Source organism: Corvus kubaryi, unplaced genomic scaffold, assembly GCF_017639235.1.
Source record: "Corvus kubaryi isolate FWS band 111438036 unplaced genomic scaffold, C.kubaryi_AGA036_p1.0 133, whole genome shotgun sequence".
NCBI lineage: Eukaryota > Metazoa > Chordata > Aves > Passeriformes > Corvidae > Corvus > Corvus kubaryi.
Genome location: NW_024580667.1, coordinates 10,104,476 through 10,125,496, shown reverse-complemented (window position 1 = coordinate 10,125,496; position 21,021 = coordinate 10,104,476). Strand labels below are relative to the sequence as shown.

General features: G+C 44.2%; 1 protein-coding gene across 1 annotated transcript; it reads left to right on the top strand.

Annotated features, from left to right (window-relative positions):
* The first annotated feature begins 7,602 nt into the window (after positions 1-7,602).
* On the top strand, positions 7,603-19,280 carry LOC121668314 (organic solute transporter subunit alpha-like). Its single transcript, XM_042035985.1, has 8 exons — positions 7,603-7,827; positions 9,236-9,387; positions 9,509-9,582; positions 10,998-11,156; positions 13,847-13,958; positions 14,855-15,001; positions 16,361-16,466; positions 16,944-19,280. The coding sequence occupies exons 1-8, from the start codon at positions 7,749-7,751 to the stop codon at positions 17,129-17,131; spliced, it is 1,017 nt and encodes a 338-aa protein (XP_041891919.1). The 5' UTR covers positions 7,603-7,748; the 3' UTR covers positions 17,132-19,280.
* The last annotated feature ends 1,741 nt before the right edge of the window (positions 19,281-21,021 follow it).

Sequence of the window (21,021 nt, the reverse complement as noted above, 5' to 3'; positions counted from 1 at the left end):
TATTAATTACTTAGAAGGAAAAAAAACCTAAACCTAAACAAAAAAAAGTAGGAGTTTCATTTTTTCACAAGCTGTGTTTACACAAAGGTAAAAAGTACAGTTTCAGGCTGTAGCACTGATTTTGTAGGTAGTGCAGGATTTCACCCATGCCCAGGCTGTTGGCCCAGGCAGTCTCACTGCCATGGTGACTAAAGTGTTTTGCATCCATATATGTGTGCTCTTTTGTCCTTGCTTTCTGGTGGGTGCTCTGCTTGCTCCACAAAACAGTATACCCCTAGTTTTGGAGCATGTTGTGTTTTGGGTTTTAAATTATGTTACTATATTTTAATTATATTATTATATTACAGTTTTGCTGTTGTGTGTGCATGTTCTGGTTTTGGGTTCGGGTTTTTTTCCTCTTCCCAGTAATAGCAATAAAAAGGGAGCAGAAAACATTTCTGTTGTGTTATGACCTGTTGGAAGAAATGCATGATGTGTCCTGCCCAGCACCTGACTGTTGTGAAAAAAGCAATCTGAGTCATTAAGGGCAGAATGCCTGAGATGCCCCAGTCAGATTAACATCAGTAACTTCTGGAGACCCCTGCTCTCCCCTCCAGGAACCTGCTGTAAAACATGACCTCAAGCATGGTTTTGGCTCTGCAATCCCTATTCCATAAAGAGGTCCTCAGCTTTTCTTAAAGTGTCCTGAATTAAGCTGAAAAGCAGGAATTTCCATAGAAAAAAACCCCCCAAACCAACCAACCAACCAAAAAAACCCAAAAAATCAACCCAATGAATTTGTGTCTAATTTCATCACTCTGAAGCATTGTGGTTTTATTTACATTACTTTTTTATTTTAATGATTTTCAAAATGTTTCATATTTCAAAATTTGCTTTGAACAGCAGATGCAAAAAACTCCCATAGGAAATGTTAAGCTGAAATATTTTTACGTAAACCAAAGTTACAAAATAGCTTCCTGACAATAAATCTTTTAAAAATCACCCCTCTTATCAGAAGCCTCCCTTCAGATGAACTGGGATTTTTGACACAAAACCTCAAAATTCTTGACAGCCCTCCTCTAGAAGCTGGGGGTTATAAATCAGGATTGAAAAGGAAAAGTCTACAGAAATTCACCCTAGAGACAGAATTTCTTAATCCTTATCTATTCCTTTTGATGCTCAAGATCTGTGAGGTTTGTCTTTGCCCATCAGTGCTCTTGGACACACATGAGATGCTCTCAGAGTGGCATTTACTTGGTCCTTAAGGCATATTTGTCTTACTGCTCATCAACACACCTTTGGGGAAAAACTTCTTCCATTGCTGAAAAGCTCTGCAATCAAATATGTGTACTTTATCAGAGCAATGGCAGGGAAAATGCACTCCCTGCCTCTACTCTTCCTCAGGATGCTGATTGTTGGCAACCCCCCTCACCACCAGTTTGGGGTCCTCATTTTATAAGGTTCTTTCAGCTCTTTGTTCTACTACGAAGTATTGTGAATTTCCTTTCTGTTGTTCTACTGACACATGCAATTGCTCCTAAGTTACTTTAAAAGGGTAAGATAGGGCAAATAATTACTCGTAACTGGAGCAAAGTGTAACAATACATCAAAAAATTAATAGTTTGATTCTGTCTCTGTATTTCTCCCCTTCATTGACTGCCAGAAATTGATCTGCTACTTTGGAAGTAAGATAAAATCAAAGCTGTTAGCTTCAGATTTAATGAAAACCTCCCTCTTTTCTCTTTTATTGCTTCTCTACTGATAAGAGTCTTTGTCTAAGCTGTCCTCTTAAGAGCACAAAAGCTTCTGGCACACCTGATAGTCTTTTTAAAGTAGAAATTTGTCCACCTGAATAAGCACTAAAATTACGATTCAGTTTTGTCATCTTAATTTATTTCATTGTAGTGACTGTATTTATTTATTTTTATAGTTGCTGTCATGATGCAGATAACAAGCAAATCCTCTCACTAATTTATTTTACAGTGATACAGATGTTCCTTTTCTTACATTAATGAGCCACCTTCCCTGGAATGGGTAGTGTATTGCTGCTGGTTGGTGAAAAATCAACAGATTTATAGTGGAAAGGGCTGACTTGTATGCAGGTCCAACTGTATATTATGCTATCGCTGAAAAACAGGATTTAATTTAATTATTAAACATGTACATGCCTTTGAAATCTGTACAATTTTAGCTGACTTTCCTTATCTGGTTCTTATCTGGGTATCCAAACCTGTGAGAAATATGATGTGCAGTCCCCAGTCGCACTGGAAATCGATGACTTGTTTTTCTAACACAAATCTGTCCTGTTAGCTTGAACTCTGCTGAACATAATTTCTGCCCCCAGGGCAAAACTCAAAAAGTTGATTTTCCTTCCCTGTAATTTCACCCAGTTCCTCTGAATTTTCATCTAGTGCTTCATGCTTGACTAAAGCATAGCTTTGTTTTGGCAGAGCACACAGAGGGAATCTAAATTTCTTTTAAAGGGAATTGGAGATACCTCTCTTCCTGAGAGGGAATGAATTAAGTCTAGGTTTTGGCATTATTTTAAATCATCAGTTAGTATTATTTTTCCACTCATCTTTCATTTTCCTTTCCTTTCAGTGAATGTTCCTTTTCCTTATATTTATTTTGCTTTGCATTCTGTCCATCACAGGGAAAAATGAATGAAAAACCAGTTGCTTGCATTTGTATTGAAATTTTAAGCCAAGTTCAAAGACTCCTTTACACAAGTTTTTGCTGACATGATGAGTTTCTTGCATCAGTATAGATCACATCCTGTCATATAAACATAGTTGCAGGTACTTTTATAGAGCTCCCTGTGTCCACACTGTAGCAGAGGTACTGTTGAAGTTCTACCTCCTTTTCCATGAAATTGGCGTACAAATGCAGCATTTCAAATCCAGCAACAGCACTTAAAAGGATAATTACCTCTCCCATTAATGAGTGTTAAGATCCTTCTGGCATGATTCAGTTTACCACTGTATCAGTTAGCCTCCACATTGTCTTAGGCAAATGCAGTGGGAGGAGGTTAAACAGTTCAAATAATTTGTCTCTGTCAAACTGTCTGATTTATCTGTGTGATTGGAGGCCCATGACCAGAACTGTCAGCAGAAGAGAATCAGATAGGTGTAGTAATCTTTCCTTCTGGAGTATGTTCATCTACAACTTAAATGCTTTACTTTTACAATAGAACCTGAAATGCCTACCTTGTTTTTTGCCCTTACTTAGCAAATGCAGCTGCTCCACATATTGGTTTCTGTCCCTGGAGTTCAGAGTTGGTGGGACCCTTTCAGAATCAGCTGGAACCTTCTCCAGGTAATGTAATGACTAAAGGAATGTAAAGGTCTTGAAGTTTGTGTACCCTGCTAGGAGGTGAGTTAACCTTGTCCCAGAACTGTTTGCAGCGTTAGGTTTGTGGTTGGACTCAACCATCTTAAAGGTCTGTCCCAAACTGAATGACTCTCTGAAAGGGGCTGCATTTCCCATCTTTCCCATCTGCACTGATGATGCTGATGTCTGCTGGACTTCCCACAACCAAAATGCAATAGTCTATCGTATGTATCCTGTATAACGGAGCTTTGAGTTTGTCCCGTGAGATAACCTGCAGGATCTCCTGCTGTTCAGTTTCTGAGCCACAGCTGACATCAGGTTTCCTGTCTATAGGCTTGGCCCCCCAACATGGGGTAGAGGGGCTGTGTCACCTTGTGAAGGCCAGTATTCCTCCTTCAGGGAGACACCACAGATAGCATCAGCTCCTCTGGACCACATGCCGTGGGCCAGTGATCACAACAGGCATCCTGTTCCACAGAACTAAGAAGACCCAGTAATCCATGCAGTGAGGCAGGTGAAAACAAAAGTCATCATAAAAATGGAAGAAAGATAAGCATCTGCAGTGCTCTTCAAAGACAAACACAAGTAGAAGCAAAGGGGCAAAGTGAAAGCAAAGGTTTCTTGAGAAGAAACAAATCTGAGTTGTGCAGTGTCTGGAAGGGGGCTGAACCACCGTCGTGGTTTGGCACCGGCCCAGCACCAGGCACCCACGAGAGCCGCTCACTCACCCTCCCCTGCCACAGCTGGGCAGAGGAGGAAAAAGGAAAAAATTAACGAATGCTTCATGAGTTAAGGACCGGGAGAAACACTTCAAGGGTGAAACAGACTCAACTTCAGTTGCGAAGTGAATTTATTACTAAAAGAATCAGAGTAGAATAATGAGAAATAAAATAAGTCCTTAGAACACCTTCCCCCCCCAGCCCTTCTCTCCTTCCCACCGACAGCACAGGGAGACAGGACATGGGCGTTTGGTCAGTCCATCACCAAGATTTCCTTCCGCTGCTCCAGGAGAGGAGTCTTCCCCTGTGAGGCCGTGGGGTCCCTCCCAGGGGAGACAGTTCTCCATGAACCTCTCTGATGTGGGTCCACTCTCAAGAGCAGCAGCCCCACCGCCCCTGCTGCAGCATGAGCCCCTCCCACGGGCACACAGCCCTTCCAAAACTGCTGCGCCGGGGCTCTCTCTGTCCACAGGGTACAGTGCTCCAAGGACAGGCTGCTCCAGCCTGGGAGCAGGGCACCTCTCTCCACCGGGTCTTCCACTGGATCACAGCCTCCTCCAGGCATCCACCTGCTCTGGCATGGGCACCTCCCCCACGGGCTGTGGGTGGATCTCTGCATCCCCCGTGGACCCATGGGCTGCGGAGGGACAACCTGCTTCACCATGGTCTGTACCACGGCCTGCAGAGGCACCTCGGCTCCGGCGCCTGGAGCACCTCCTCCCCCTCCTTCTTCACTGACCTTGGTGTCTCCATGTTGTTTTCCCTCACATGTTCTCACCTCCTCCTCTTCTTGGACTAGAATCCCAAAATCTTGTGACTTTGTTTTGATTTTATTCCTAAATATGTCATCACAGAGGCGTCACCAACCTCTCTCATTGGCCCAGTTTTGGCCAGCAGCATGTCCATCTTCAGAGCCATCAGACATTGGCTCTGCCAGACATGGTGGGAAGCTTCCAGCAGCTTCCTCACAGGAGCCAGCTTTGTGGCCCCCCTGCTACCCAAAACCAGGCTATGCCAAACCAATACAACCACAAAGCACTCAAAAGCCCCTGGTCAACAGAGGCAGGGAACTATGTTCAGGGGTGGTTTTTATTCTGAGGAGCTGTGACAATCTCTTAATGCATCTAAATGGATCTATTTATAAACACTCTTCTATTGCTGATGGTGTTTTGGGGGTTTGTTTGGTTGGTCAGTTTTTCATGGAAAATACAATATATTGAGCTAAAACCTGGCATGGTGAAGCTGGAAGGAAAACGTACTTGGGCTCATGGGAATTTGAAGGTTTTGCTGTAGAGACAGCATTTGGCTTAGAGGGCAATACAGAGAGGGCACTGCTGAAGAGCCTGAGCTAAGAAAGTGTGCACATAGCAGCAGACCTCCAGCTGTGGCAACTGAGGGATCATGGCATACTCTTCAGTTTGATTCATTACATTCAAGTGCTGTCAGGCAAATATTGTTGCCAAGATAAAGTCCAGAATGTGAGGAAGAGGTGATGCACATTCCCCTCAGGACATACGGCAGCTTTTAAGGAAGTGGATCCAATGTTTGACCCAAAAATGGCAAACGATGTTTTTAACAAAAAAGAATCACAGTAGGTCTGTGGTTCTCTTTTTAGACTCTTTTTAGAGTGTGAGAGGCTCCAGTAGAGGAGGAGAGTAGGATGGATCCCTACAACAGCAGGTGGGAATTAATCCTTAACCTCTAAACCCCAACCTGTTAATTTTCTATAGGTTTAAGACAAGAAACTCAGCTCAGTGTATGCTGCAATATTTGTTCCAAACTGGTATTTCTGAATGGCTTAAATATGACTGTCAAATCGAAAACTGTTATTGAGTTCAAGGAATTCTTGAGTCTCTTATACTTAGTGTAAGAATGTCTTTAACACATGCATTGCCAAACCTGCCTCATTCAGAAAAAGGAATTCACAGGTAAGGGATTTTTATTTTTAGCTTTCAGGGAATATAAGGACTTGGCAACCAAATTAGCAACAGATGGGAATCCTGTTGTGTCTGCTCAGGAAGAACATTCAAAGGCCTTGAGCCATCTTTAAATCTTAGCAATCCTAATGAGGTTTTGGTCACATTTTGGAATATGTGATCACCTGAAAATAGCTGGATAAAAAAAAAATCAGGCAAACTGTGTAGAAAATGCATGGTCTGTTAAGGTCGTTTCCATCTCTACTAGCAACTGTTTCTTCAGGATGAGAAAACAGACTTTCAAATAGAAAATAGGCTGGAATAGCATTTCATGGATTTTGCCTGTATCTTTCTGCAGCTGGGCAGCAGCAGATGTGCTGGATGGAAGATGCTCTGTGCAGACCGTGACAATTGGGCAGATACCACATTCCAACAGCCAGTTACTGTCGCATCCCTTCTTGTGAAACTGGAAGGTTCTCCTCCTCACCTCTCAATGCAGTGAAAACAATGACAGCAATGCCAAGGAGGACTTGAAATAAATGACTTTGGTCTGTAAGCAATCTCTCCTGACAGTACCAGAACAGGCTGTCAGTAACCTCGTCTGTCTTGCTCCCAAATCCTGCCACCCCGGAAGGAACCTGCCTTCTCTCAGTTGAGTATCTGCTGGTGTTAGACAGTAAGCAGTCCAGTTCTCCCCTGCATCCCTGTGTTCTTGCTGGCAGAGTTTCAATGTCTGGCCTGTCCTTCCAGTAAAACCCTTGGGAATCCTGTGAAAACTGCAAGATGGCAGCTTTTACCACAAGGGCCCTTGGTGCTTAAAAACGTCCCTAAATTCCTCACCTCCCTTCTTCAATTTGTTCAACTTTCTAGAACACCACCATGGTGAAGGGAGGCCTCCATATATATTTTAGCTGTTTTGTGTCTTCCCTATTTTATCCACAAATTCCTCGCAGTCCTTTGCATTTTGTCCCATGCTGGTTCATCGGCTGTCATTTTTGAGGACTATCCATCCTGCACCCAGGATCTTTTTCCTTAGCGGTAATCGCTTATCACTGCATAGGTAATTAGGACTGTCCTTCCCACCCCGGACACCATTCTGTGCTCATTGTTACAGTGTGTCCCTGTCGTTTTGTCACTCAGCGCTGTAACCATTAGGGTTAGGGATAGCCAGCTTTCAGCCCGAGTATCCCGGACAACTTGGTGGGTCACCAAATTCCAACATTTCAGTACTCATTCCCTTTTTCTGGAAACAGCCTGAAAATGCTCAGGCTGCAGAGAGAATCCTTCCAGCAGAGGAAACGTGGGAAAGTGGACAATCTCTCGGTACATTCCTACCCTCACTGTGCTCTCCTTCAGCGTCTCACCTCTTTGCAGCCAAGGTGATCGGGAAGCCTTTTGTGAAGGGCTCCATGGAAAGTCCCTGAAACTTGACCGAGCAGCTTTGCGCCCGTGCCCTGGGGCTGGGTTCCGCAGCAGCTCCACCGAGGCCGGGCAGAGCCGCGGAGAACAGCCGGACACAGCCGTGGCCCGTGGCCGGCGGGGTGGGCGCGCTGCCCCGGGCTCGGCGCTGCTCGTCCCGCCGTGCCGGGGCCGCCGGGCGCCAGGAGGCAGCGCGGGCTCGGTCCCTGCGCCGCCCGCCCGCCCTTCCCGGCTCGGGGTAATCATTAACCGGGCCCGGCCGCCGGCACCGCGCCGCGCATCGCCGCCCGCACTCGCCAGGGACCGGCGGCCGGGCACGCACCGACCCCGCCGCCCGTCCCCAGCCTCCGGCACCGCCAGGGCACCGCCAGGGCACCGCGCAGCCATGGAGGGCGAGGCGAACGGGACCCTGCACCCGTCCTGCGGCGCCAGCGAGCCGCCCTACTCGGAGGAGCTTCTCCGGAGTAAGTGTGGGGGCGGAGGAGAGGGGGCTGCCCGCTGCCGGGCGGCCCCTCCGCCCGCCGGACACACGGGAGCGGCCCCTGCCCGGCAGCGCCCTCGGCACCAACCCGCGGCGGGATGGCGGGGGCTGTCCCTGTCCCCGTCCCCGTCCCTGTCCCTGTCCCTGCTTCTGCCTGTCCCCCTGTCCCTGCCCTGTCCCTGTCTGCCCCTTCGCCGTTCTTTCCCGGCGAGGAAATCCCCGAGCGGAGGCCGGCATCCTCCTGTCCCGGCCGATCCTCCGCCTGTCTGGGGGCCGAGCTGCCTCTGGCTTCGGGGCAGGGCGAGAGCACAGCACGGCCCCAGCCCAGGGACGCGGGTGGGGATGTCACAGAACCGGGAGCGTGGGCGGGAGCGCCGGGACCGCCCTGGACCTGCGGAACCGGGCGCTGAACCGGCCCCTGGAGCTGCCCCGGGTCCCAGGCTCTCCCCGGTGAGATCTGAGGAGTGGAGATGCCCACTAAGACGTGCGCTGCCCCGTCTGCAGCCAAGTCTGCAAGTGCCAGGGTTTTTTGAAGCAGGTTAGGTTAAAGAGGCTGGGGCAGAGGCTCTGCTTTGCCTTCAGATAGGCTGCAGGTCCGGCAGGAGTTAGTATTGATTATAAGCACGAACTTCTCCTAAATTAAGCATGACTCCACTGCGGTGGTTTCTTCTGTCTCTGGAAACACATCCCTTGGGAGAAAACGCACTTCAGCCGTTAGTTGTGGGTCAAAGTTGTTATCCATACCCAGTGTCCATGGAGACATAAAACCTATCACGTGTGGGTAAATGTTGATATTCATAGGCAGCTTTAAGGGAGATGCAGAAAAGATTTTGGTGAAGACACCAAGTTTTATCTCAGACTAGGTATATCAATGTAATTTTCCTTACCTTCCTCATGTGCCCTAAAAAATTCCACCGAGCTTGTAGTAAATTTGCCTACCTAAGAAAGTTACATGTAACATGCCTATGAACATATGATGGAAGCAGAGAACTGAGTGAATACATATTTGCTTGTAGCCTGCCTGGAAAAGTTCCCAGATCAGGTATTTACTGTATTTATTTGTATTCTGTATTATGTATTTATTTCTGCTACATATTTACATTCACCTAAGGATATTTGCCCTGGAACCCCACCTTTCTGAAAGGGACTATTGCACAATGCTTTGAGAAGGTGAAGGCGTATTCCTCCTGTGTACTGTCTGTGGATCCTGGAAAGATTTAGTCATGAACTTCAGTAATTTGAACTGTTCTGTAGAACTGCCTGTGTAACTAGGGATGAGTGCAAGTATTTGCAGGAATAGGGCAAAGAAGCCCCTCAGAGACAGTGTTGTTACATTAATGTTTGAAATGCTTATGAAATAAATCAGAACTGTCTCTCTTCTCTCTCTGCAGGCCTTGACCTACCAGGGAAATTTCTCTTTGCAACCTTGACTCTGATGACACTCATTGCCATTCTGGTGTTTATAGAGGAAGCAGTCTACATCTACAGGAAAATCCCTTCCTCCAAAGGATCAATCATTATTTGGATTAATGCTGCAGCTCCAGTAAGTTAGCATGGAAATAATATAAAGTTCACTGTTGAAAATAGGGCTTCCCTGAAAATCCACAGGAGCCACCTGAGCTTTATCTCTGCCCTTCATACAACCTTCCTCCCTTTCTCTGTAGGTGATCTCTACTACTTCATGCATTGGCATGTGGGTTCCTCGCTCAACAATGTTTACAGATTTCACAGCAGGAATGTGAGTATTCTTCCTGTTTCTAGATGTTGCTTCAAACCCCAAATTTCTTCCCTTTAAACATCTGCTGCCCTTGGTAACACAGTCATTTTGTAAATTTAACAATTCAGTAATTTTTTGTTTGAGTTGAAATCTCTTGGCAGCTCTTTTCTGGGAGGTGGAAAATGCTGAAACGGTTCCCAGTGCTACAGTCCCCTAGTGTGGGAACGTCAGTATGAAGGATCTGTGACTCACATGTAATTGATTCCTTGGATTGACAGTTGCTTTGGAGCAGCAGTCTGTCTTTCCTCTCTCTGCATGTCACGTGGAATGAGAGTCTGGCCTGTGACTTCTTCCCTGCACTTCTACTAATGATGAGCTGTGGAGGTCTATTATTAATGGTGCCAAGTGAGCCCCCGATGAGTATATCAATGTAAAAATGTTCCACGGTTGTCCTGATAAAAGCACTTTATGTGCGAGCATGACAGCTCTGGCACGCACAGAAAAGAAGGGAGAAATGTGGTCCCTGCTTTCTGGAGATGATGGCACAGCCCTGGTGGGCAGGACCAAGTAGGGGTATGCCATGGCCCTGAGCACTTCACATTTGGAGATGATTTTGGAATGCACTGCAGCACAGTATCCGAAACACTCAGGAGCTGCCTCACCTCGTGTCACACTGCATTCACTAAAAGCATAGAGTAAAAGAGCAGGGACAACACAGTAGCAGGGAGCACTGTTGGCATGCAGCAGTGCGTGCAGGTAGTGCCAGAAACTTCCAGCAATCCAGTCCTGTGGCACTTCAAGCATGTTTACATTCCCCCTTCTCCTTTGCCCGAGCTGCAGGCAGTGCAGAAGAGGACCTCTTTTATTGACTGGATTTCCATGTTTGGTGGCGCAATCTGTAGTTCCTGGGTAGGGTTGAGAATGTGCAGCTGGGGAAGGAGGGAGAGGTGGGGTTGCAGCAGTTGGTGCTTTGTCTGCACAGGAACCACACCCTGCCTGGGCCAGCACATTTGATGATAGCTATTTACATGAACCTAGCCATGTTTGTTGGTTGAAAGCCATATTTGAGGAGGAAGAGGACTTGTTCTAAAAAGTTCGGACTAGTCAGAACTAGATAACTTATGGAAAAATACAACCATAATGACTGGGGCCAGGAAAGCCTGTGCTTTAATACCGACTGCCACCAGCCACCAGAGCGGCTTTGGGAAATTCCACATCTGCTCTGTGCCTTGGTTTATTCCTCTTTCAGTGAAGTTAGGGCCGTTCTGGTCCTCCAAGGTGATGGCAAACATAAGGTGTCTCAAAGATAGAGCTGGAATTTTTGTTGATTGCAAAGCATGGGCTGTAAAAACCCTGCACAGAAGGTGGCACTGGCTGGTGCAGGCATGCAAGAGACACACACACAAGTTTAAGCTGGAATTTTCTTTCTCTCTTAGATTTTTTGCCATAGTTATCCACAAGTTCCTGATGATGATGATTAAAGAGTGTGGAGGCCAGAAGATGCTCCTCAGGAGGTTTGAAAATGGTCGCTTCACCATCAGCACCGGCCCCTGCTGCTGCTGTTGCCTCTGCCTCCCTCGTGTGCCCATCACCAGGTCAGTCACCCCTTTAAGATTTCCCAGCTTGGGAACGGCTGCTGGAATTCAGCCAGCTTGGCAGGGCCAGGCTTACAGCAAAGCTTCCCAAAAGTCAGTCTCAAGCCCTCTCAAGCTGTCTCTTTTAAACAGCATCATCACTTTGGGGCTGTACACCACCACTAATTTATTTCATTTTTATAATGCAGAGGTGTGTGGGAGGAGAAATTTCTACTCTAGAAAACCCAATAATTGACATTTCGGTTTCTTTTCATTCCAGAATGGAACAAATGTCTTGAGATTGGGCATTTTTCACAAGCAGAATTATCAAATGGAGGCTCTCTTGATAGAAAATTTCTCTCACTTTGCTAAAATTGAAATGTTTCATTCTGATTTTGACTTTAAAACTACTTGAGATTAAAATAATTTTTAGAACAAAAAGTAGATATAGTGTTTGTAAAGCATTGCTCTTAGTGAAATGGCATTGTCTGGTGAGGCGAAAGCAAATGTTTTCTTTTTCTAAACTTAGTATTAAAGCATCTTTGAGAAGTGGGGTAAGGATGGAGAGCTACAGGAGCCAATATACTGTAACATAAACCTGTCCTCCTTTGAGCACTGCCTGGTGGAGTTCCTCCTCTGGTTAGTGTCACCCTGTCATTTACACACCACTCCACAGCCTGCAAGCCTCATATATTTCCTGGGGCTGTGCTATTGGCACAGAGCATGAGACTGTTTCTCTCATTATAAGCAAAATCTGAGGGACTGAATGTACAAAGGAGAGTTTTCTGTGAGGGTGTGGACTTTAGTGTCAGAGGGACCTTGGAGACTTTATGATCTATTTAAAGGAAAGCATCAAACAGAACACAGCATAGCAATTTCTGATGCATTTTTAAAAAACCTGAATTTTTATTGTAATAATTCTTCATTAAACGGCCTCATTTTGTATTACAATTTAAACTTTTGTTTCCATAATTTTAGTAGAGTAACACTAAATATTTACATGGAGGGGGTACCAAGAAGAAGAGGTAGTAAAACCCATCAAAAATGTACCTTTATTTGTTTTTTTTTCCCGTGTCTGTCACCCTCTGTACAGGTTGTAGTAACTGGGAGCTTGGGAGAGGATCCCCTATTCTGCCTTGCTGTTGTTTGGCCCAGTTGCAGCTTATGCAGGATGTTGGCAGCTAATACGGACTCATTTCAGGAGCTAGACAGTGCCTACTGCTGCTGGCAGGAAGGACAGCTGTCTGTTTAAAAAAAAAGGCTTTTTGCTCTGCAGAGGGCTCAGGCCTCCTTCTCCAGTGTCTGTACACTGGGAAACCCATCAGCTCTCTGCTTCTAACCTCTAGCCTTTTCCCATTGCAGGGTACCTTTTTTAAAAAAAATATTGGCAAGCTCTACGAGAGAAAAGTCAGTGTCATGTTCCTTCCATAGGTACCTTATGGGGAAACAGGGAGCTACCCCAAGGGAGGGATTAATTCTTTTAAGAAAACATATATACCTGCAGTTCTGGGGAAAATAACAAGGTACAGATGAGGCAATGTAACAATCCATGCAATAGGGAGAGATGTGGCAGAAGAAATCTGGTGATCAATAAAGATGGGCCCACGTTAACAAGGGAAACAACTCGTGGCATTGCAGTGACTGCACTGTTTGTTCATATCTATTATTCTTTAAAGCTCTCTGGGAATAATAAATCTTTGAAAAGACACACACTGAATGGCTGGCCCATTGCAGGTCTTTCCACATGGGTTTGTGCTGTTGATAATCCTGTGGCTATTTGCTATGTTCATTGAGCAACTCCTGTAATTCCTGGTTCATGGCTATATCCTTTAGCACACTAAATGGCAGCCTGTTGTCTGTGAGACATTGCTGATGGCAGTGTCAAGGGCCCAAGGAACTCCAGTGAAAAGAACACTGAAAGGATGGGAAATAATGCATGGTAACAGACTAAAACATGGGCAGCTGTAGCAGCTTGTCCTGTGGAGGCTGAAGGAGGATTCAGGTCAGTCAGCTTTCTGCCCTCTGTTAGAAAGTTCATCTGCCCCTTTCCTGGTGGGCTTTAGTGCTAGCTGGCCAGATTACAGGCTGTGTTCTGGACCCACTTTATACTGACGGAAGTGAAGGAATCCTGAGCTGTCCTGCTGGCCTTGTGCAATTTACCAAGTGAGAGACAGTTCTTGTCTTCTGTTCCACTACAGAGGAGCAAACCCAGGTGCTTACACAATACTCTTCATGATGCACTGAAAAACTACCAGTCCTTTCATCTAGGTCTGTGTGATTCCCTTTCTTGATCTACCACAGGACTAGGAAGTGACTGAACAGGCTGATTTGCCCAATTTCATGGGAGAACTGAAATAATAAGGCAACAAGGCAAGAGCAAATGGCATTATTGTTCAGAAACCGGTTATGCAGCTACTGTCTCCCTGGTTGGCTTCAGGGCAGAGAAAGATATGTTTTGCCCAGCTTTGGTTAGTATGTACTTGATGCAGAGCAGAAAAAGTACTATTTTTGTAGAGACTTTATTAAATAAACATTGAGAAATTCTTGGAAAGATTTTCTAATCTTGAAGCTGTTCCTCCCCAGATTTTAGCCACATGCTACAGGAGTGGAAAAGTTCTGCAGATGACTGTATCCATAAAATGTTATTAAGGTTGCTAATAAGATCTTGGCCTATCTAATTTTTTTTTTTAAATTCTTTTTTTTTTGGCCAGGCAAACCCTCTTTTGGCTGAAGCTGAGCACCTTTCAGTTTGCTGTCTTTCGGCCCGTGCTCATATTTTTGTCAATAGTGCTTTGGACTAATGGCAATTACGTCCTTTACAATGTAAGTAAATATTTTAATCAGAGATGGTCCACAAAACCTATAGGTTTTAGGGTTGGTGTAACTATCTTAGCCTACAAGTAAACTGTGAAATCTGGGAGCACTTCCAAGTGAGTACTTACTGTGTTCTTATGAGACCTGAAGCATATAATTTCTGCCTTCCCAGACTCTCTTGTAAAGAAATTGGGCATTGGGTGGGTTGGGCATCAGATTATGCTCCAATACATTTCCCAGTTTGTATGGTTAGAATAGCAGGACTGCAAGTTGCCCTGTGGGAGGTATCTGCCCTGTGTTTTGTAAGTTACAGCCTTAAGAAACAAGTGTATGTACTATCATGTTAATAGGAAGCCTAATTCTATGTTTTTCAGCAAATCATGGTGATTTTATATCTGTGTAAAATAAAAAGATAGTACTGTACTTCTGCTTTGTACCATGTAACCTGCAAGATGATGGAGAAATCAGTATCTGATAATAATTTGGAACCTCTTGGATAACTCAGACTAAAAGTAGTAGTTCTTGTTGCTGTTTCATGGTATAAAAGGAATGGCCCATCTGAGATGTCGAGCTGAATATGCTCTCGTGAGCTGTTGTGCATTGCCAGGTGCTGCTGGGGTCTTTGAAAAGACGCACACTGCATGGCTGGCAATTGCAGCATTGAGGGGTTGTGTCACTTGGCACCTCCCCAGACTGAACACAATTCCATGCTGGTGCCTGCAGAGGAGAGGCTGTGCCAACACTCCAGTTGGTACTGGGCAGTTTCCCCATGCAAAACCCAGCAATTGCTGCTGCCATCAGCTCTCATGGAGATAGAAACAAGCATTTTAACGTCATCCAGTTCACAACTTCTTCCTGGAAACAGTAAAGTAAGGTTCTATAAGGCTATGTGATTTGTTTCTCAGTTGTCTCCCAAAGGACCTGCACTATGGATTAGCTGCTTCATTGGTGCCCTCACCCTTTTTGCTCTGTGGGCAGTTGGAATCATGTTTCGAAAAGTTAGGATTCTCCTTAAGTGTAAGAACATTATCCCAAAGTTTGCTCTTTATCAGGTGAGAACTTTAATATTTCTGGTAAGAATTTCTCTTAACTGCTGACACAACTCTGTCTCTCTAGTTCTTGCTCCTTTGTTGAAAATTTGTAGTATTTTTTCCACTAAATACACTGTGCGAAGCCGTATTTTTACCTGATTAAAGCTGTATCCCTTTGAAGCACTCTCCTTGGCTGCTGTTCAGTTTCACTTTGAGCCAATTTACTTCTAGTCTCTCAGGGGTGCTGGAGATGTGAAAGCCATGTAAAACCTATTTATCTTTAGACCACTGAAATCACAACGGTGCTTTCTGTGGGGCCTGAAGGAAGCTCTGTAGTTTTGGTATCCTGAAATGCAATGTTAAAATGCTGGTGTGGAGAGGATATGTAGCATTATGTGGGTGGCTGTTGTTTGAACTGTTTCAGCATTCCACAATATTCTGTTTTAACGGTATTTTTCTTGGCCATTCTGCACTTCAGAAGTAGATAATAATGAAAAGACTGTCTGAGAATCATTAAATAGTAAGGAACAGAACCACAGAGGTTAGATTGAAAAAGCACAGGGACAAGGCCACCCTCTTCCACATCACTCTGAATAGAGTCCAGCAGAATCCTTGGATATGTGTCCTTCTTGAGCAGGACATACATCAAGGCTGGTGCACTAAGGTTAAGTAAATTATTAAGCACTTAAAAAGGCAGTAAACAGGATGGTCACACCTGCAAAGCTGTGCTAGGGTGAATTCAGGTTTAGGATGGCAAACTCTGTTAATGTGAGGGTCTAGACTCAGGCAGTTCCACCAGCAGCTACAGAGACACTTGGATAACTCCATGGCAGTGAAGGCATCAGTAATGTGATGCACAAGTGGTGGTTCCTGAACTCAAGCTGTGAAGAGTCCCTCATACCTTCTGGCAAAGAAGCCAGTCTCATACAATTTGGGGACCACAACATCTCCCTGCTATAGCAAAAAGAGGAGACAACAGGAAAAAATGTCCTTTGAGTCTTTCTTCCTATTAAGGAGGAACATAAGCTCATGGGTCAAATTAACTGGCATTTTTAAAACACTATTGCCTATTATTCAGAGATCAGTATTATTTGAAATCCCTGCTGGGAGGTCTGTCTATAATGTACCTCCCAAATGAAGGGCTGAGAAGAAACACTTTTCAAGTCCAGGATTAATTCAATACTCCTATTCAAAGCAATAGCATCCTGACCTTAAGATGAATTCTGCAGAATGGCAGGCATCCTGCTGGTAGATGGGGGGAAGGGAGGCCAAACAAGGAGGAATGAGGCAAAAGAGGTTCTGTTATCAAAGCAGAATTGTTATGTGAACTATAAACCCCTTTCTGGTAGCTAAGGCATTTGTTTTCCCTTTCTGGTGCAGTTTATTGTCATTCTGAACCAACTGCAGACCACTATTATCAACATATTCGCTACACAAAAAATCATTCCCTGTGCTCCACCACTCTCCTCTACAGCAAGAGGATCATGTAAGTTTTTTAGGGGAAGAATGTTCTTCATTTACTCATAAAGGTACCAGTTCAGTGTTACTAATGGCAATCTCTGGTGTTTCCCCAAAATAATAATTTCCTGGGATCACTAGCTTTTGGAGAACCTCCGTTGTTACCTTAAAAATAAGAACAAAAGTTTTATAGCTGTCATGGCTGTAGAGAAGAACTTGATAATGAGAAGAGCTGGAATCATAAATGAGAAGAAATCAACATGCATAATTACTGTTAAATCTCTTGTGTTTTGGATGCATAATTTATTGCATGCTTATTGATGGGCAATATTGGAATTTTGTAACTGATTTCAGTGCTGAGTGTGAGAGGCGGGGACAGGATGGTAGAGTTTGTTCCTTTCACACAGGTGAAAATTAATAAGCCAATTATTAATTTTTTTTGTCTGGTAGTAATTTCCCCCTTCTGGGGGCTTTTCTTTGCCTCCCTTTTTCTTTTTTTTGGCAGATATAGCCCAGCAGCTGCTCATCATGGAAATGTTTCTGATAACTGTAATCTCAAGGGTAGTCTATCGGAGAAAGTACCATGACCTAGAGCCTCTGGAGTGTGCGGCTGAAGAACCCGGGGAAAAGAAGCAGCCTCCTAAGATTATCCTGAATGGTGCAGTTGTTGAAGATGGATTGCCAAAGGTTTAGAAGACTCATGTGCTCCTGTTCTGCAGGAGCTGTAAGCTCAGCTTCAGGAACCTGTATATTCTTGCACCAAAAATAGCCACTGTCCATGTCGGAACAACTTCTGGTATAAATGCCTGTGAGCTGTAGTACTGAAAGGACCAGTGAAGATAATCCTGTTGATTCTCCAGTGATGTATGCATGGTGTGAGTGTTTTCATACTGTGTAATTTACTAAGATTTTATACCATTTTATGCTGTTACTGAGCACTTGATAGTGCCAAACTGTCTCACAATACGATTTTATTTTCATTTTTTACCTATTGGAATGGCTATGATTGAGAGTTAATTCAGAGTAATTATTTTTCATCTTTTTTGACTTTTTAGAATCTTATTTCACCCTGGATTGCTGTCATATGTCCAACACGGCATTTTTCCGTGCTTCCTCCATTACAATAAATCATGTGTCACTCTGTGCCGTGAGCTCACCATAGCTAATTCTGATTTGTAAATACAATCTCATATGTTTGTTCTGAAATCCCCATACCCGTGTGGGCTCTCCACCTACTGAAACAATGATCTCTTTAGGGCGAGACTTCTTACATTCCTTGGCAATTCACCTCCTGAGTTGGTAAATACACAATTACTGTTTGCAAATATGTCAGATGTTCTTCCTATGGATAGCAGGTTCTCTGTCACTGGCCTGGAAAAAGAAAGTGGGAGTTAAGAGTCTGGGATGTCTTCTGCCACTGGTCTGTGATGTTACATGGTGCTTTGGCTCTCTGCTTGGAAAATGGGGATAATGATACTCAGGATCCTTGCACTGACAGTGTCTCTGAGGATGGAAGTGATTGAAAGGACTATTGGGGGTGCTGGTCACCAGCCAGCTGAACATGAGCCAGTGTGTCCCCAGAAGGCCAATGGCACCTGGCTTGTATCAGCAATAGTGTGGCCAGACAGGACCCGGGCAGGATTGTCCCACTGCGGAGGCCACACCTTGAATCTTTTGTTCAGTTTTGGGGCCCTCCTGACAAAAAGGACATTGAGGTGCTGGAGTGTGTCCAGAGAAGGGCAAGAGAACAAAGCTAGGCAGATAGAGTCACAGTATACTTTGTGTTGGAAGAGACCTTTAAAGGTCATCTAGTCCAAGCCCCCTGCAGTGAGCAGGAACATTTTCACCTAGATCAGGTTGCTCAGAGCCCCATCCAACCTGACCTTGAATGTTTCCAGGGACAGAGTGCCTGCCACCTCTCTGGGCCACCCATTCCATTATTTAAAAAAATTTCTTCCTTATATCTAGTCTAAGTCTGCCCTCTTGTAGTTTAAAACCATTATCCCTTGTCCTATTGCAACAGGCCCTGCTAAAAAGGGTGTCTCCATCTTGCTGGTAGTCCCCTTTAGGTACTAGAAGGCCACAGTAAGGTGGCCTCTTCTCAGAGCCTTCTATTCTCCAGGCTGAACAGTCCCATCTCCCTCAGCCTGTCTTCATAGGTTGAAGTGCTCCAGCCCTCTCATAATTTTGTGGCCCCTCTCTGGACACACTCCAACACACAGTGGGGCTTTATTTATGTCTTACATTGACTCAAAACATTGCATTCAGTTTGGGAATTATTGGGAAATTAAATATTCTGAAAACAACTAGTGAACCACCTGAAGCAGAAATTGGGGCTGACTTAAACAAAATGCTTTCTTCTTTCTGATTGAGGTCAGAAACAATATTTTCTTTAACAGCTGAAGGATCCCGTTATAGTAGAAAACTTGAATTATTTTTGTTTTGAAATGGCTGAAGCAATTTTTATATTTAATCTTTTTTTCTAAGTAGGCAGCCTGGGAAATGAATACAGGCTCTTGAACTGCATTAATTTGAGAGAATCTGCTCTTTTCCCTTGAAAAATAATTTATGTGAAAATTTTTACTCTGCATTAGAGTCTGTGCATTAAAATTAACTGGGATCAGCTAACTTATTCTTAACATGAGAAATCTTCTTAATGTTTTTTAACATTATGACTATTAGCATATTCCTAATGTTGCTTTATAGCAGTGTAATCTAGGCCACAGGTACATACACAGGCTTGAGGAGCAATACTGAATTTCATAACAACATTGGGGATGGTTGGCTGCAAGTTCAATCAGCTTCAAAATTGGAAAATAAAATATTTTGAGTTGGTAAGGCTTCTTTGTGTTTTCTGTAGTGATTCTTCAAGGGAATGCCTTGATGGGTGGTGTGGGAGCCCAGAGTGCAGAGAATATTTCCCTGCCTGTTTTGAAGGGTTCTACCCCCCTGGACAACACTGGTTTTGATCTTCATCTTTGGAGAAAATTGCCTACCCTCTGGGAAGAATTAGAAACAACCCTGATGTGAACTAGGTGATAGAATACTATGTAAGATTGTCACAGGGTGAAAAATTTAGAGGATTTGGGTTTGTTAATGTAGTAAATAGATAAAAGCAAAAAACTTCAAAATGGAGGATTGTTGTTGTTTTCCAAACCTTCTTCTTCTTCTACTACTCCATATTCTGCAGTAGAAGTAGTTTGGGATGATTGGATAAAGAATTCCGCAGTTCCTGTCTGCATGACTAGATGATTTATTATACATTGGTGGAAAAGTAAAAATAATGTAAGCTTTTAGTGACCATTGGTTGATTGACCTTTAAAAAAGCTGTGTAATCTTGATGATTTGGCATTCTCCTGGATTCTCTCCTTTGTGCTATGTCTGGGTCACATTAAGTGGCTCTATTTCTCTGACAAGACTTAATAAACAACTATCTGAAAGCAGAGAAGGCTGAAGGTCCCGTTTGTCTCTCGGACTCCTGGCAAAGACTCTAAAATTCTCCCCCGCCAGGGGAGGCATAATTACGGCACAGTCAGTGTCAGGTGGGATCTGTGGCCTGGACAAGCAGATCCATGTGCTGTAGCATGGAGAGTGCATTTGAAAACAGATGGAGTGTGTAAGAAGTGGCGTCTGTAGGTCCAGAGAAGGCTGCTGGGGCACAGCAAGAGCCTCCACTCATTGCTGCTGGGCTGGTATCTGCCTTATCTCTGCAGTGCCTGTTAAATATATCTTGTAAACATCAGTGTGGCCCTGATTTAGCCACAGGTATTGCTAGCTGTTATGTTTTTGGATAGTTATTTAATACTTGTTGTGACCTTCATCTGACATACTTCAGCAGTAAGATGTACTGTGGTGATAGTCAAGGAGACTTCGGATTTGGCAGCAAATCTGTTTACTATGTACAGTCATGGAGATCTCATTCCAAACATCACTTACTTACACAGAAACCTTTTCAGAGGAAAATTAGATATTTATTTTCTTAAATACACACCTAAGAGCTTCCTGAGTTACAGCTTATGTGACTGTAGCAGAATGTGTGGGCCTTATTGTTACAAATTTTGTTTTCCTTTTTTTTTAAATTAAGACTTTCTTGCCCTCCTCTGGCTCAGACCAACAGCTGTGTCCTGCCTAATCCAGGTACCTGGAAGCAGGTGGCCTCCATTGCAGGGCCTTCATTCAGGCACTCTTGAAATGAAAACATTGCAGGTCATCACCTCCAAGATGGACCTTAGTCAGTCTGAGGATGGAAACACAGAACAGAGAGCCAGAAATTCCTCCAGTCTCAGTTCTGATAACTATCCCTTTCAGATCACTTTCAACTAAGTGTTTGTGATTGAAGTATTTGAAAACAGTTGACAAGACTAGAAGATAAATTTCACAGCTCATTTTCTACAGCTGTAGTAAAGTAATGAGTGTTAGGGTGAGTGCATAACCTTTATGCCGTGTTTGCCTGGGATTATCATGTGAGGAAGGGTAATTTTATCAGTGTTTTCTGTGATTAGCAACATTAAACAGAGATAAGCATACCCAGAGGTGTGTGATTGAGGGTTAAGAAACTTCAGGCACGTGGAAGTAATTCATTA

Excerpts from the sequence above, each read along its gene's own strand:
- LOC121668314 (XM_042035985.1), top strand. The coding sequence starts at position 7,749 with ATGGAGGGCGAGGCGAACGGGACCCTGCACCCGTCCTGCGGCGCCAGC. Across the intron at positions 15,002-16,360 it reads CAAAGTTTGCTCTTTATCAG|TTTATTGTCATTCTGAACCA; the intron begins GTGAGAACTTTA and ends TTTCTGGTGCAG. Across the intron at positions 16,467-16,943 it reads CTCTACAGCAAGAGGATCAT|ATATAGCCCAGCAGCTGCTC; the intron begins GTAAGTTTTTTA and ends TTTTTTTGGCAG.